This window comes from Lithobates pipiens, unplaced genomic scaffold, assembly GCF_037356315.1.
Source record: "Lithobates pipiens isolate NorthernLeopardFrog02 unplaced genomic scaffold, aLitPip1_a1.2 Scaffold_10, whole genome shotgun sequence".
NCBI classification, from domain to species: Eukaryota; Metazoa; Chordata; class Amphibia; order Anura; family Ranidae; genus Lithobates; species Lithobates pipiens.
This window is the reverse complement of record NW_027507686.1, coordinates 71,952,610-71,970,663: the sequence shown is the minus strand read 5'-3', so window position 1 is coordinate 71,970,663 and position 18,054 is coordinate 71,952,610. Positions and strand designations below refer to the sequence as shown.

General features: G+C 46.8%; 1 protein-coding gene across 1 annotated transcript; it reads right to left on the bottom strand.

Annotated features, from left to right (window-relative positions):
• Positions 1 to 12,003: 12,003 nt before the first annotated feature.
• Positions 12,004 to 16,433, bottom strand: LOC143932757 (uncharacterized). Its single transcript, XM_077455849.1, has 5 exons — positions 15,992 to 16,433; positions 13,234 to 13,282; positions 13,081 to 13,146; positions 12,370 to 12,740; positions 12,004 to 12,281 (listed from the first exon to the last, which is right to left on the bottom strand). Exons 2-5 carry the CDS (start codon positions 13,234 to 13,236, stop codon positions 12,098 to 12,100), a joined length of 624 nt encoding a protein of 207 aa, XP_077311975.1. The 5' UTR covers positions 13,237 to 13,282; positions 15,992 to 16,433; the 3' UTR covers positions 12,004 to 12,097.
• Between the last annotated feature and the right edge of the window lie 1,621 nt (positions 16,434 to 18,054).

The following is an 18,054-nucleotide window of genomic DNA, read 5'->3' as shown; positions in this document are numbered from 1 at the left end:
ATTGGATCATGCATATTCAATGTGTTCAATGACACCGCTGTTCAGGTCAACACCCGAACGTCAACCTCCAACATCGGAAATAATAGCAGTGACCCCTTTATCTCCCTCATCTGTCTCGTCCACACCTTCACAAATACCTCAGAAAACAAAGACATCACTAATTCGTTATATAGAAACTCCTGAGTAGTGATGGACGAACTTCCGACGGGACGTTTCGCGAACGCGAAACGCGAACGGACACAAACGTTCGCGAAAACGACCGTTCGCCGCGGGCTCCATTGACTTCAATGGGAGGCGAATTTCGCAAACCTTTAGGTCGAATTTGCGGCCACGGGGTAATTATTAGGGGGTAGCACGTAGTCCCACCACCTGGACAATAGCATAATACATGTATGAGGTGAATTTGGGATCGATAACTACAAGCATTTTTTTTTTATTTGGGAAATTGTTCTGACAATTCAGGACTATGGAGCTAATGAAGGCAATGGAGGAGAGGGAAGGTCAGGGACCAGGGTAGGCAAACAAGAGGGTGCAGGAGATACAGAGCACTGACAGCAGCACCGTAATACAGAGCACTGACATCAGCACCGTGACATACAGCGCTGACAGCAGCTCCGTGACATACAGCGCTGACAGCAGCTCCGTGACATACAGCGCTGACAGCAGCTCCGTGACATACAGCGCTGACAGCAGCTCCGTGACATACAGCGCTGACAGCAGCTCCGTGACATACAGCGCTGACAGCAGCACCGTGACATACAGCGCTGACAGCAGCTCCGTGACATACAGCGCTGACAGCAGCTCCGTGACATACAGCGCTGACAGCAGCTCCGTGACATACAGCACTGACAGCAGCTCCGTGACATACAGCGCTGACAGCAGCTCCGTGACATACAGCGCTGACAGCAGCACCGTGACATACAGCGCTGACAGCAGCTCCGTGACATACAGCGCTGACAGCAGCTCCGTGACATACAGCGCTGACAGCAGCTCCGTGACATACAGCGCTGACAGCAGCTCCGTGACATACAGCGCTGACAGCAGCTCCGTGACATACAGCGCTGACAGCAGCTCCGTGACATACAGCGCTGACAGCAGCTCCGTGACATACAGCGCTGACAGCAGCTCCGTGACATACAGCGCTGACAGCAGCTCCGTGACATACAGCGCTGACAGCAGCTCCGTGACATACAGCGCTGACAGCAGCTCCGTGACATACAGCGCTGACAGCAGCACCGTAAGCAGCCCCAGGAGGAAGTCAGCACAGCACAGGGATGGTGTGATCCCCTCATAATAAGAACCCCCAGGAGGAAGTCAGCACAGCACAGGGATGGTGGGAGCCCCTCATAATAAGAACACCCAGGAGGAAGTCAGCACAGCACAGGGATGGTGGGAACCCCTCATAATAAGCAGCCCCAGTAGAAATATGACACCGCTCAACCTCTTCAAAGAGGAGGGTAGGGGCATATAGTACGGTGTGCTTTTTTGGGTCAGGGAAGTGAGCCAAATGAATTAAGAAGGTCTGTGTGCTTGATTCCAAAAATTGTTTATAGACATATACATGGTCTACTGATCACATGTGTTGAATTCCTCCGAGATCCATGCCTCATTCATTTTTAGAAATGTGAGGTAGTTAACACTGTGGTGAGCTAGGCGAGTACGCTTATCGGTCACAATCCCCCCTGCTGCGCTGAACGTCCTTTCGGACAGGACACTGGATGAGGGGCAAGCCAACAGTTCGATTGCAAATTGGGCAAGCTCTGGCCAGAGGTCAAGCCTGCCCACCCAGTAGTCTAGGGGTTCATCACTCCTCAGAGCGTCCACATCGGCCGTTAACCCAATGTAGTCGGACACCTGACGGTCTAGGCGTTCCCTGATGCTGGATCCGGATGACACCTGTCGATGGGTCGGCTGAAAGAATGACCTCATATCCGAAGTCACCAACACATCTTCAAACCGGCCTCTTCTTGCAGGCGCTGTTGGATTGGTACCCGCAAATCCTTCTCTGGGAGTGGGAATTGCTCCTCTGCCAGCGCACGCAAAAGCAGAATGCAGCATTTCTCGAAGCAAGGCCTGGAAGTGCTGCATTCTGACAGCCCTCTGCGACGGCGGTAACATTTCCGCCATTTTGTGTTTGTACCGGGGGTCTAAGTACGTTGCCACCCAGTACTGGTCCTTGACCCTCATGCTTTTTATACGGGGGTCCCTATTAAAACACTGGAGCATGAAGGCCCCCATTTGCACTAAAGTGGAAGCGGTGTGGTGGCCTGGCTCCTGCTCATCATCCAGGATAATGTCGTCCTCTTCATTCTCCTCTCCCCATCCTCGCACAACAGGGATCCCAGAAAGGTTTAAAGCATGCTCTTCTTGCTCCTGCTCATCCGCCCCGGCACCATCCTCCTCTGACTCCTCATCAGACTCCTGTTGTTGACTTGTCTCAGATAGAGTAGCCCCCCCTGGGAATTCATCCAGCATTGCGACTTCCTCATCTTCCCGCTCCTGCTCCTCCACAGCCTGATCAATGACACGACGCAATGCACGCTCCAGAAAGAAGGCATAAGGTACCATGTCACTGATGGCGCCATGGCTGCGACTGACCAGTTTGGTGATCTCCTCAAATGGCCGCAGAAGTCTGCATGTGTCGCGCATGAGCAGCCACTGGCGCGGTGAAAAAAAACCCAGCTCCCCAGAACCGTTTCTTTCGCAGAGTTCATACAGGTAGACGTTAACTGCACGTTTCTGCTGGAGCAGCCTATCAAGCATATAGAAGGTTGAGTTCCATCGCGTCGGGCAATCGCAAATAAGACGTCTGACCGGCAGATGGTGTCGCCGCTGAATGTCAGCAAGGCGAGCCATGGCCGTGTAAGATCTTCTGAAATGGGCCGAGATTTTCCTTGCCTGCCGCAAGATGTCCTGGACCCCAGGGTATTTGACAAGGAATCGCTGCACGACCAAGTTTAAGACGTGTGCCATGCACGGCACGTGCGTGATTTTGCCCTGTTTCAATGCGCTAAGCAGATTGGCACCGTTGTCACACACCACTTTACCAACTGTCAAATTGAGCGGTGTTAGCCACTCATCTGCCTGTGAACGCAAAGCTGAAAGGAGTGCCGGGCCAGTGTGGCTCTTTGCTTCCAGGCACAACAGACGCAGCACGGCATGGCAACGTCTCACCTGGCATGTGGAATAGGTTCTGGGGAGCTTGGGCGGTGCAGTGGAAGAGACGCTAGCAGCGGAAAAGGAGGAGGCAGCTGAGGAGGAGAGGGAGGAGGATGGAGTAGGAGGAGGAGAAGAAGAGTCAGGCCTGCATGCAATCCGTGGCGGTAAAACCAAATCTACACGGGTGCCACGGGTTACATGCTTGACGGCCGTCAGAAGGTTCACCCAGTGGGCAGTAAAACTGATATACCTTCCCTGCCCGTGTTTGCTAGACCACGTGTCTGTGGTCAGATGTATCTTGGCACCGACACTGTGTGCCAGAGATACATTCACTTGCCGCTGAACATGGCCATATAGCTCTGGGATGCCCTTCTCTGAGAAATACTTCCTTCCTGGGACCTTCCATTGTGGTGTTCCAATGGCCACAAATTTGCGAAAGGCCTCCGAGTCCACCAGTTTATATGGCAGTAGTTGGCGGGCTATGAGTTCTGACAAGCCAGCCGCCAACCGTTGGGCAAGAGGGTTATCCGGCGTCATCATTTTTTTACGCTCAAACATTAGGCCCACGGAAGCCTGCCTTTTTGCAGAAAAATGTGAGCTTGGCGTGATGGAAGGTGGAGTGGAGGACAATTGTGAGGAGAGAGGAGAAGGAGAAGTAGAAGACGAGGCTGGACGGTGAGAGCCTGCAGTGTGGCTTTGTGTGTTCCGTTGCTCCCACTGGGCTCGGTGATGGCTGCTCATGTGCCTTCTTAAGGCGGTCGTCCCTAGGTGAGTATTGGGCTTACCGCGACTAACGCGTTGACTGCAAAGATTGCAGATGGCAACGCTATTGTCAGCAGCGGACACGTTAAAAAAAGCCCACACTGCGGAGCCATGTGCCGGTGTCCTGGGAGCGCCAGATGTGACCGTACATGGTCGATGACTCGCTCCTGATACATTTGCAGTCTGCTTTGTCCCTGCTGTGCAATGTAAGTCATTGCTGCTTCTCCTCCCTATCTGCTGGTCCATATCTCCCTCTGAACTCCCCTCCTCTTCCTCTCTTGTGGGCACCCACGTGACATCACTAGACACGTCATCATCAACGTCACCTTCCCCACCGCTATAAGTAGAGTAGGCAGCAACACCGGGGACCAACCTCCTCCTTGGGCTGATCTGGGTACTGGCGTCAGACTGCTGAGTAGCGCTTGTTGCTACCTCCTCTTCCTGATCCAATACCAAGAGTGGCTGCGCATCAGAAATGTCCTCTTGATATGGATCGGAAAATAATTCCAGTGACTCAAGCGGAAGGTATGTGGTGGTGGTGGTGGTGGTCGTGTTGTTGGTGGTAGTGTCTTTGGGGGTGCACATAGCAGAGAGTGAAGAAGAGGGTGCAGATCGAGAGGATGAGGAGGGTGCAGAAGAGTAAGGCTGAGCGAGCCACTCAACCAAGTCTGGTGCATCCTTTAAAGTAATTGAACGCACCTTCTGCAACTTCCCACTTTGGCTCAAGCCTGTTGCTCCTGCCCTACCCCTACCACCCCTGCGGAAGGGCCTGCCTCTTCCTCTGCATGTCATTTTTTAAATGACCCTGTGACAAAACTCTTAGTCCCTATACCGCTGAAGGACTGCTGCAGTATAGGTGAGCGGTCAGCAGTGGTGCACGTCAACCCTATCTATTGTGGACCTATAGCGGTCCTTACAGAACAGCAGACTGTACCGCACTCAAGCCTATGTACCGTAGCACCCTATACCAAGTTACCAGTCCTTATAAGAACTTTTGTGGACCAAGCAGGTTGTGTATTAGTGTTTAGCAGACTGTACGTCAGTCCCTATACCGCTGAAGGACTGCTGCAGTATAGGGCAGCGGTCAGCAGTGGTGCACGTCAACCCTATCTATTGTGGACCGATAGCGGTCCTTACAGAACAGCAGACTGTACCGCACTCAAGCCTATGTACCGTAGCACCCTATACCAAGTTACCAGTCCTTATAAGAACTTTTGTGGACCAAGCAGGTTGTGTATTAGTGTTTAGCAGACTGTACGTCAGTCCCTATACCGCTGAAGGACTGCTGCAGTATAGGGCAGCGGTCAGCAGTGGTGCACGTCAACCCTATCTATTGTGGACCGATAGCGGTCCTTACAGAACAGCAGACTGTACCGCACTCAAGCCTATGTACCGTAGCACCCTATACCAAGTTACCAGTCCTTATAAGAACTTTTGTGGAACAAGCAGGTTGTGTGTTAGTGATTAGCAGACTGTACGTCAGTCCCTATACCGCTGAAGGACTGCTGCAGTATAGGTGAGCGGTCAGCAGTGGTGCACGTCAACCCTATCTATTGTGGACCGATAGCGGTCCTTACAGAACAGCAGACTGTACCGCACTCAAGCCTATGTACCGTAGCACCCTATACCAAGTTACCAGTCCTTATAAGAACTTTTGTGGACCAAGCAGGTTGTGTATTAGTGTTTAGCAGACTGTACGTCAGTCCCTATACCGCTGAAGGACTGCTGCAGTATAGGGCAGCGGTCAGCAGTGGTGCACGTCAACCCTATCTATTGTGGACCGATAGCGGTCCTTACAGAACAGCAGACTGTACCGCACTCAAGCCTATGTACCGTAGCACCCTATACCAAGTTACCAGTCCTTATAAGAACTTTTGTGGACCAAGCAGGTTGTGTGTTAGTGTTTAGCAGACTGTACGTCAGTCCCTATACCGCTGAAGGACTGCTGCAGTATAGGGCAGCGGTCAGCAGTGGTGCACGTCAACCCTATCTATTGTGGACCGATAGCGGTCCTTACAGAACAGCAGACTGTACCGCACTCAAGCCTATGTACCGTAGCACCCTATACCAAGTTACCAGTCCTTATAAGAACTTTTGTGGAACAAGCAGGTTGTGTGTTAGTGATTAGCAGACTGTACGTCAGTCCCTATACCGCTGAAGGACTGCTGCAGTATAGGTGAGCGGTCAGCAGTGGTGCACGTCAACCCTATCTATTGTGGACCGATAGCGGTCCTTACAGAACAGCAGACTGTACCGCACTCAAGCCTATGTACCGTAGCACCCTATACCAAGTTACCAGTCCTTATAAGAACTTTTGTGGACCAAGCAGGTTGTGTATTAGTGTTTAGCAGACTGTACGTCAGTCCCTATACCGCTGAAGGACTGCTGCAGTATAGGGCAGCGGTCAGCAGTGGTGCACGTCAACCCTATCTATTGTGGACCGATAGCGGTCCTTACAGAACAGCAGACTGTACCGCACTCAAGCCTATGTACCGTAGCACCCTATACCAAGTTACCAGTCCTTATAAGAACTTTTGTGGACCAAGCAGGTTGTGTATTAGTGTTTAGCAGACTGTACGTCAGTCCCTATACCGCTGAAGGACTGCTGCAGTATAGGGCAGCGGTCAGCAGTGGTGCACGTCAACCCTATCTATTGTGGACCGATAGCGGTCCTTACAGAACAGCAGACTGTACCGCACTCAAGCCTATGTACCGTAGCACCCTATACCAAGTTACCAGTCCTTATAAGAACTTTTGTGGAACAAGCAGGTTGTGTGTTAGTGATTAGCAGACTGTACGTCAGTCCCTATACCGCTGAAGGACTGCTGCAGTATAGGGCAGCGGTCAGCAGTGGTGCACGTCAACCCTATCTATTGTGGACCGATAGCGGTCCTTACAGAACAGCAGACTGTACCGCACTCAAGCCTATGTACCGTAGCACCCTATACCAAGTTACCAGTCCTTATAAGAACTTTTGTGGAACAAGCAGGTTGTGTGTTAGTGATTAGCAGACTGTACGTCAGTCCCTATACCGCTGAAGGACTGCTGCAGTATAGGTGAGCGGTCAGCAGTGGTGCACGTCAACCCTATCTATTGTGGACCGATAGCGGTCCTTACAGAACAGCAGACTGTACCGCACTCAAGCCTATGTACCGTAGCACCCTATACCAAGTTACCAGTCCTTATAAGAACTTTTGTGGACCAAGCAGGTTGTGTATTAGTGTTTAGCAGACTGTACGTCAGTCCCTATACCGCTGAAGGACTGCTGCAGTATAGGGCAGCGGTCAGCAGTGGTGCACGTCAACCCTATCTATTGTGGACCGATAGCGGTCCTTACAGAACAGCAGACTGTACCGCACTCAAGCCTATGTACCGTAGCACCCTATACCAAGTTACCAGTCCTTATAAGAACTTTTGTGGACCAAGCAGGTTGTGTATTAGTGTTTAGCAGACTGTACGTCAGTCCCTATACCGCTGAAGGACTGCTGCAGTATAGGGCAGCGGTCAGCAGTGGTGCACGTCAACCCTATCTATTGTGGACCGATAGCGGTCCTTACAGAACAGCAGACTGTACCGCACTCAAGCCTATGTACCGTAGCACCCTATACCAAGTTACCAGTCCTTATAAGAACTTTTGTGGACCAAGCAGGTTGTGTATTAGTGTTTAGCAGACTGTACGTCAGTCCCTATACCGCTGAAGGACTGCTGCAGTATAGGGCAGCGGTCAGCAGTGGTGCACGTCAACCCTATCTATTGTGGACCGATAGCGGTCCTTACAGAACAGCAGACTGTACCGCACTCAAGCCTATGTACCGTAGCACCCTATACCAAGTTACCAGTCCTTATAAGAACTTTTGTGGAACAAGCAGGTTGTGTGTTAGTGATTAGCAGACTGTACGTCAGTCCCTATACCGCTGAAGGACTGCTGCAGTATAGGTGAGCGGTCAGCAGTGGTGCACGTCAACCCTATCTATTGTGGACCGATAGCGGTCCTTACAGAACAGCAGACTGTACCGCACTCAAGCCTATGTACCGTAGCACCCTATACCAAGTTACCAGTCCTTATAAGAACTTTTGTGGACCAAGCAGGTTGTGTATTAGTGTTTAGCAGACTGTACGTCAGTCCCTATACCGCTGAAGGACTGCTGCAGTATAGGGCAGCGGTCAGCAGTGGTGCACGTCAACCCTATCTATTGTGGACCGATAGCGGTCCTTACAGAACAGCAGACTGTACCGCACTCAAGCCTATGTACCGTAGCACCCTATACCAAGTTACCAGTCCTTATAAGAACTTTTGTGGACCAAGCAGGTTGTGTGTTAGTGTTTAGCAGACTGTACGTCAGTCCCTATACCGCTGAAGGACTGCTGCAGTATAGGGCAGCGGTCAGCAGTGGTGCACGTCAACCCTATCTATTGTGGACCGATAGCGGTCCTTACAGAACAGCAGACTGTACCGCACTCAAGCCTATGTACCGTAGCACCCTATACCAAGTTACCAGTCCTTATAAGAACTTTTGTGGAACAAGCAGGTTGTGTGTTAGTGATTAGCAGACTGTACGTCAGTCCCTATACCGCTGAAGGACTGCTGCAGTATAGGTGAGCGGTCAGCAGTGGTGCACGTCAACCCTATCTATTGTGGACCGATAGCGGTCCTTACAGAACAGCAGACTGTACCGCACTCAAGCCTATGTACCGTAGCACCCTATACCAAGTTACCAGTCCTTATAAGAACTTTTGTGGACCAAGCAGGTTGTGTATTAGTGTTTAGCAGACTGTACGTCAGTCCCTATACCGCTGAAGGACTGCTGCAGTATAGGGCAGCGGTCAGCAGTGGTGCACGTCAACCCTATCTATTGTGGACCGATAGCGGTCCTTACAGAACAGCAGACTGTACCGCACTCAAGCCTATGTACCGTAGCACCCTATACCAAGTTACCAGTCCTTATAAGAACTTTTGTGGACCAAGCAGGTTGTGTATTAGTGTTTAGCAGACTGTACGTCAGTCCCTATACCGCTGAAGGACTGCTGCAGTATAGGGCAGCGGTCAGCAGTGGTGCACGTCAACCCTATCTATTGTGGACCGATAGCGGTCCTTACAGAACAGCAGACTGTACCGCACTCAAGCCTATGTACCGTAGCACCCTATACCAAGTTACCAGTCCTTATAAGAACTTTTGTGGAACAAGCAGGTTGTGTGTTAGTGATTAGCAGACTGTACGTCAGTCCCTATACCGCTGAAGGACTGCTGCAGTATAGGGCAGCGGTCAGCAGTGGTGCACGTCAACCCTATCTATTGTGGACCGATAGCGGTCCTTACAGAACAGCAGACTGTACCGCACTCAAGCCTATGTACCGTAGCACCCTATACCAAGTTACCAGTCCTTATAAGAACTTTTGTGGAACAAGTGAGTTGTGAATGTTTAGCAGACTGCAGCAGAAGGGCAGCAGTCAAGTATAATATCCTTTCTATATTTGGAAGAAAGAATATTATACATGTACAAGCCTATTACTGTACCACTGATACCAGTCCTGAAAAGAACCTTTGTGGAACTAATAATAACAGCAAGTCTTTAAAATTACCCTCACTGCCTGACAACACTGCTTCCTTCCTGTCCCTATACAAATTGGCAAAAAAAGAGAACGATTAGTGGTTACTGGAACAGCTCTTTTGTGGACCTTGATAGTAACAGCTAATGATGATGATGATGATGATGATGATGAAAGACTAATCTGGCTGTCCCTGTAGCATACACCGTCCTTTCCCTTTCTCTAAACTAACAAAAGACACTCAGGCTGCTGCAAGAATCAGCAGCACAGCAAACCTATCAACACCTAACACCTATACCAGTCCTGAAAAGAACTTTTGTGTACCAAATAGCTAGTGGTTTATCTCTCCCTACTCCACACAGGAACCTGTCCCTATCTTAACAGAAGAAAGAATGTAAAATGGCCACCGGATCGGGTGTATTTATAGGTTAGGGGGAATGTACAAGTGTCCATGTGCTGTCATGTCTCAATTGGCTGTCCTGTATCACATGATAAACGTGTCACCAAAGGTTAAAGTTCTTGTATACATTAAACACGTAAGTCCGCCGCGGCGAACGACGGAAAAAGGCGTTCGAACGTGCGGACCGCGAATGTCGGAAATTCGCCGCGAAACGACCGCCGGGCGAACCGTTCGGCCATCACTACTCCTGAGGTTGCTCCAAAAAGGAGAAAATTGGCGTATGCAGAAGACCCAAGTTTTCATGTATCACAATGTGAAACGCCACAAAAAAGTGATCTGAGTATTTGTGAAAGTGTAGACGAAACAGAACCAGAAGAACTCATTCCTCACCCACTAGATTGGGTAAAAGAAAAAAAATACATAGTTTTCGAAAGTTGCCTGGACAAACTCCTCTACAATATGCGTTGCCCTGACACTGATTGTCATTCGCGTATACATAAAATTGAAAAACAAATTGTAGGTACGATGGTGACAGCATATTCAACATGTGTCAATTCACACAGATTGAAGTTGTGGGAGAGTCAACCGAAAAGCAAACAATATGCAGTGGGTAACATCCTGCTTGCTGGGGCCTTATGTGTAAGTGGGGGAAGCTATGCCAAACTTAGAGAAATGTTTGATTTATGTGGCATACAGATGTTTGGCAATTCTTCATACAACCGAGCCCAAAATCAATACATCTTTAAAGCTATTGATCACAGTTGGCAAGAGAATAGATCAAATGTGATTAATGATTTGACAGAAAAACCAGTTTTTCTTGTTGGGGACGGTCAATGTGACAGTCCTGGTTTTTCTGCCAAATACTCCACTTACACTTTCATGGATCTCTTTTCAAAGAAAATTGTGGACTTTGAATTAGTGCAGGTGTCACAAACAACTTCATCCGTTGCTATGGAGAAGTTTGGATTTACCAAATGTTTAGATCGCATAATTGACCAAAATTTGGATATTCAATTTGTGGGAACAGATCGACACACTGGCATTCGAAAATTACTGTCAACAAACGAAAAATATAAAAATTTAAATCATCAATTTGACATTTGGCATTACGTTAAAAATTTGAAACGAAAATTGGTTCAAATTTCCAAAAAAAAAATACATCGTGCACTATTGCCGTGGGTGCCATCCATACTGACTCATTTCTACTGGTGTAGTAGACATTGTAAAGGTAACGAGACCTTTTTCAAAGAACGTTGGCAATCTGTACTACACCACGTTGTTAATGTTCATGTATGGACAATTGGAAACGTTGAGCACAAATGCTTACATGATGAGATCAACGAGGAATCTCCGTCTGTTCCCTGGTTAATCAAAAATACACCTGCATTTGTTGCATTGTCCACAATCGTTCTAGATGCACAATTGGAAAAGGACATGAAGCATCTAACTTTTTTTTGTCAAACCGGGGTAATTGAAACGTATCACAGTATGATGTTAAAATATCGCCCCAAGCGAATTCATTATAAATTTGATTCCATGGAAGCTAGAACTAAATTGGCAGCATTATGCCATAATCATAATGTGATACGCAACCCCGCTGTGATAAAAAAAATAGATGAAAAAGGAGAAGTTGTTTCTGTCGAAAGAAAAAGTCTGGAGTTTCCACGAGGAAGAAAGAAATGGATTGTCCGTAAACTCTTCAAAAAAATGGAGAATGAACATGCCTTCCATCTGCTTTCTAAAATGATTAGCATTGTTGAGGGGACGCTAATCACCTCGTGGAAACCCAAAAATCCAGATATGCCGAAAAATATAGCTCCGATAGAAAGGCCGGATACCAGTACTGCAGTAAGGGAGCATATGACACGTTTTCCTCAACTTTGATAATTGAAACGGTCGTTGTGATAAGTTTGCTCCATTTTTGAAAAGTAACTAGTAATAAATTTTCGTTTGTTTGGTAAGGGACATAATGTTTAATATATTGTTAATATAGATATATATTCTATTTTATTTTATTTATTTAATAAAACGCTTTGAATTCTACTTACAGCTTCATGTGTATTATTAGTAAACATACACAGTTTGTGCAATGTGTACATACAATTCAGTGGAAAAAAAATACAAAAAAAATCATCTTAATCAAATATGATTTATTAAAACAAATATAATACAATTAAAAACAATAACCAAAAATATATTATAATTCAATAAACAAAAAAAAATAAAACTTTAATGAAATGCCATCTCAGAGGCATCGTAGTCATCTGAATATAAAAAACCCACATACGAACCATTCGGATCTGGGAAAACATCTCTAACTACAGCGCAGGACGGAATTACTCGCCGATTACCCTTCCCTAAATATCTGTAAATCCATGCGATGAATAGTCGGTAGGCTGTCTTCCGTAATCGCCTGAAAATAAAATAAAATTATAATTAAAAAAAGGCCAAAGAAACCATAGTGTATTTTTTATGTATTGATTACAAATGAAAATAATTACCGATTGTTGTTGGCATCCACGACAGGTAATTCATCAAGATGCATGGCCAGGGATGTGAGTTGAACATGTTCTTGCGTCGCAATTTGGGAAATGAACATATCCGCATAGGTGATACATTTCCCGCCCTCAGGGATGCATCCTTCAACCTGGTGTATTTCCCGGCAACACACAGATTCTATTTGCGTGGCCATTGGTATGCAACACTCACAATGACACCAGTGAGTGTTGCCAATACGGTCTTCAGGGGTATCTTCAGCTTGGCTTGTTTTTGAATCGTCAGGGGAAATTATTATCCAGGGATTATTGGGAAAGGCCGGATCGTGTTCTGTGTCGGGATACCTTGCCAACAGTTGTTCAATCATCATATTTCTCTTAAAAAAATAAAAAAAAATAAACACATTAGCATAATATAAAAGCATACGTAAAAATTAAAAATACAATTTTGAAAAATAAGAACTATTTAGTTTTGTAAAATAAACATTTAAAAATTACAAAAATTACAACAAAGAGTGTATACAAAAGCAATAAATAAAAGACAAAATTAATCAAAATAGAAAAATTATTAATTTTATTGCTAATATTTATGGGTAATAAAAATATGCAATAAGTGATTATTCTATAAAATTTGGTCTATCATTATACACATCCAGACATGTGTAGAGATACAACTGAAATAAAAGTATAATATAAACAATATTCTATCTGAATTACCCTTTCCTCTTGAGTGAGAGAACTATAACTCCTTGTTCCGGATCCTGATGGAACTTCAGTATTTTCCTTTAAAAAAAAAATAATACAAGTCAACTTCAAAAAATATCACCATAACATATTTATATATGACAATCAAAATACAAATGGACTTACCATTTCACACTACTTGAAAGGTGATGTTCTTTACGTCAAAATTTTTTTACTGAAATAACAAGAGAAAATGTATTATTAGAAATGGTGTTTGTTATATGTATATATATATATATATATATATATATCTATCTATATATATATAGATATATATATAGATATATAAAATTTTTAGACGAATAAAAATAAAAATAGAATGTAGGCCGTAGCGATAAGCTTGAGCAGTTCCATAGAAAATTATTAAGAAAATATATATATTTTCTATCACGCCATATACCTATATCTCCAAACACATTATATATATATATATATATTTAATTTTCTAGATATAGATATAGATATATATATATATATATATATATATATATATATATATATATATATTTAAAAAAAACATTAAAAAAATAAACAGATCTCTCTCTCTCTCTCTCTCTCTCTCTCTCTCTCTCTCTCTATATATATATATATACATACATATACACACACACACACACACACATACATACATACACATACATACATACACATATATATATATATATATATATATATATATATATATATATATAATAAATTCATAGATCGATACAAATTAAAATATAATTTAGGCCGTAGTGATACGCTTGAGCAGTTACATAGAAAATCATTTAGAAAATATATATATTTTATATCACGGCATATACCTACATCTCCAAACACATTATATATATATATATATATATATATATATATATATATATATATATATATTTATTATATATATATACACACACCCACATACAGGCCCGGACTGGGATAAAAAATAGGCCCGGGCATTTTGCATTGAGCAGCCCATGCCATGTTAACTGGCCCCTTCCCCACTCTCCTCCCTGACAGATCCCCTGAGAGGGAGAGGGGGAACCCACCAGGGGAGAGGCAGAGAACACAGGGAGGAAGAGGAGAGCACAGGGGGGCAGCATAGAGCATTGGGGGAGGTGGAGAGCACAGTGGGGCATTGGAGAGCATGTGGGGAGGTGGAGAGCACAGGGAGGGCGGCAGAGAGCACAGGGAGGCTGGCGGAGAGCATGGGGGTGGCAGAGAGCACAGGGTGGTGGAGAGCATGGGGTGCGGCAGAGAGCATGGGGGCGGCAGAGAGCATGGGGGGTGGCAGAGAGCATGGGGGGTGGCTGAGAGAGTATGGGTGAGGCTGCAGAGAGTATGGGGGGATGACAGAGAGCATAGGGGGAGGTGGAGTGTATGGGGGGTGGCAGAGAGTATGAGGGGATGGCAGAGAGCATGGGGGGATGGCAGAGAGCATGGGGGGAGGCGGAGAGCATGGGGGGTGGTGGAAAGCATGGGGGGGTGGCAGAGAGCATGGGGGGTGGCGGAGAGCATGGGGGGATGGCAGAGAGCATGGGTGGAGGTGGAGAGTATGGGGGGATGGCAGAGAACATTGGGGGAGGTGGAGACTATGGGGGGATGGCAGAGAGCATGGGGGGGAGGTGGAGAGTATAGGGGGTGGCGGAGACTATGGGGGATGGCAGAGAGCATGGGAGGAGGTGGAGAGCATGGGGGGACGTGGAGAGCATGGGGGAGGTGGAGAGCATGGGGGGAGGTGGAGAGCATGGGGGGAGGTGGAGAGCATGGGGGGAGGTGGAGAGCATGGGGGGAGGTGGAGAGCATGGGGGGGTGGCAGATGGCATGGGGGAGGTGGAGAGCATAGGGGGAGGTGGAGAGCATGGGGGGATGGTGGAGAGCATGGGGGGATGGCAGAGAGCACTGGGGGGATGGCAGAGAGCACTGGGGGGATGGCAGAGAGCACTGGGGGGTGGCAGAGAGCACGGGGGGTGGCAGAGAGCACGGGGGGAGGTGGAGACTATGGGGGATGGCAGAGAGCATGGGGGGGTGGCAGAGAGCATGGGAGGTGGCAGAGAGCACGGGGGGTGGCAGAGAGCACGGGGGGTGGCAGAGAGCACGGGGGAGGTGGAGACTATGGGGGAGTGGCAGAGAGCATGGGGGGTGGCAGAGAGCACGGGGGGTGGCAGAGAGCACGGGGGGTGGCAGAGAGCATGGGGGGGTGGCAGAGAGCATGGGGGGAGGTGGAGACTATGGGGGATGGCAGAGAGCATGGGGGGAGGTGGAGAGCATAGGGGGAGGTGGAGAGCATGGGGGGGTGGCGGAGAGCATGGAGGGGAGAGCATAGGGGGAGGTGGAGACCATGGGGGGGATGGCAGAGAGCATGGGGGGAGGTGGAGAGTATGGCAGAGAGCATGGGGGGAGGTGGAAACTATGGGGGGATGGTAGAGAGCATGGGGGGGAGGTGGAGAGCATGGGGGGATGGCAGACACACACAATTATAATGAGATATTGAGGTGCAGCGAGATTACATATAGAAATAAATAGAACAATTAACTATACATATACATATACACACACAAAAAAATAGGAAAGCAGTAATAAAATTACATACAAAATGTAAAGAATAGAACGATATATTAAAAAATATTGACATAACATTTAATTAGACTACTTAGCTATACAATATATATTAAAAAAAATAATAATGATATTTTAATTTTATATCTAAAATATATATATATATATATATATATATATATATATATATATATATATATATATATATATATAAAGAGAGAGAGAGAAAGAGAAAGATAAAAAAAAAAAAAAAACACATGGCTCTCTGTCTCTCTATGTCTATCTCTGTCTCTCTCTGTCTGTCTCTCTCTCTCTCTCTCTAAATCAATAAGTAAAGACACTATACCTCTTAGATAGAAAATCAAATTGGGTGAGCAGATGTTAGATTTTCCACCGAGTTCAAGAGTCTACGTTGCTATTTTGAATGGTGATTGCTTCTGTGGGTTTGTTTTCATTCATTCTTTGTTCTCTGTGCTGTGTGGTTTTCGTTGCCTTGACAACGGGGCGGGAACTTCCGGGAGTTTTTCTTTCCTTGTCACTGCTCTCACTGAGCATGTGCAAGATGGAGCGGAGCATGCTGGGAGCCAGACGTCATCATATACCAGGAAGTAAATGCCTGTGGGCTTCAGACGCCCACAGTTAAAATGGAAAATGCCAGAGCAGGTTTTTATAAGTCATCCTGAAGAAAAGATTTGTCGCGCCGGGGGTCAAATAAACGCCGGACGTGGATGCTAATCGAAGCTAGCACTCGCCCACCAGTGAGACAAGTAAGAAAAAAATAAAAAAAGAGCGGAATCCCACTTTAAGTATGTGTCCGTTCAGCCAATACGGGCCAGGGACAAAGTAATTGTGACCCTGATCTGGTTATAAAGCATTCAAATGATGAGCTGAACGCAACCTAGGGAGAGCAGAAACTATGGATACTTTACTTTATATATTCCAAATGAATTGTATGAATTCACTTTCTTCCTGGTTAATAATGTGCTTGATTTAAAAGTTGATCTAAATAAAGGAAATAAGCGGCATGAAGCATATTTTGAAGCAAAGCGCTGTATGCAAATTAGCTGCTCTGCCGCAAACTGTGTTTATTGGAGGCTTTCTAAGAAATGAAAGCTATATTTTATTCCATTGAGTATTACGATACCACATGAGTGGGACTTTTCCACAGCCTACCCACTCAGGGAGGCCCAATATGGAGGGGAGCACCGTTGGGTGATCTAGGAGCATAAATTACACATCTAACTTGTTGACTAACTATGACACTTTTGAAGGCCCTGGAGCACCAGGACAGTGACACTGACGTGGCACTGATGACAGATGGCACTGATGACACGCGACACTGATGTGGCACTGATGACAGATGCCACTAATACATGGCACTGATAACACGTGACACTCATGACAGATGGCACTAATATGTGGCACTGATGACAGATGCCACTAAAACGTGGCACTGATGACAGATGGCACTAATACATGACACTGATGACAAAAACAATTAGTACTGTCTGTGATACTTTATTTATTTCCATTTTTTTTTCTGTTCACAAATGTTGGTCCTTTCCATTTGGCAAAAAAAAAAAAAATCAAATAAATGAAAAACCCCTGTGGTGATTAACCACTAGGGATCCGCACTATAGCCGAATGACGGCTACAGCGTGGACCTGCATTGCCGGGACGACGTCCCGTGCACAAGCAGCCTGCGTGCCCGATGACGGGCGCACGCGGTCCGCTCTGTGATCAGCGAGTCCATGAGACTCGCCGGATCACAGATCGGAGTAAGGGATCGATCCCAACCCCCTGCCATGTGATCAAGCTGTCAGCCAATGACAGCTGATCATGTGATGTCAACACAGCCGTTAATCGGCTATTTTTAAGCGCGAGGAGAAAAAAAAACGCCAATCACCGGCGTCAGTGAGATGGACATCAGTCCCAATCACTGCGATGTGCCACCAGATCCCCAGTGCTCATCTGTGCCCCCCCCCCCCAACAAGTGCCGCCCACCAGCGCCACCTGTCAGTGCATATCAATGAAGCAGCAAAATGACCTGTTTGCAAAATTGTATAACAAACTATTAACCACTTCCCGACCAGCGCACGACGATGTACGTCGACAGAATGGCACGGGCAGGCATATTGGCGTACATGTACGTCCAATCTTCAATGCCGCCCTGCCGTCGGGAGCGTGCCGCCGGCGTCGCTCTCCCGCGCCGGTCGGGACCCCCGTGAGTCCGGTCGCGGGACCCGCGGACTGGATCGCCGCGGGCATCCCCGCGATCGTCTCACGGGACGGCTGAATGGAGGAAATGCCGTGTAAACAGCATTTCTCCATTCTGCCTAGCAACTAGTGACGCTGATCTCTGCTCCATGTGATTGGAGCAGAGATCAGTGTTCACTAAATGAAAGCCCA

Coding starts and splice junctions, on each gene's coding strand:
- LOC143932757 (XM_077455849.1), bottom strand. Junction 12,741..13,080: donor CTCTCACTCAAGAGGAAAGG/GTAATTCAGATA, acceptor TATTTTTTTAAG/AGAAATATGATGATTGAACA. Junction 12,282..12,369: donor GTGGATGCCAACAACAATCG/GTAATTATTTTC, acceptor TTTTATTTTCAG/GCGATTACGGAAGACAGCCT.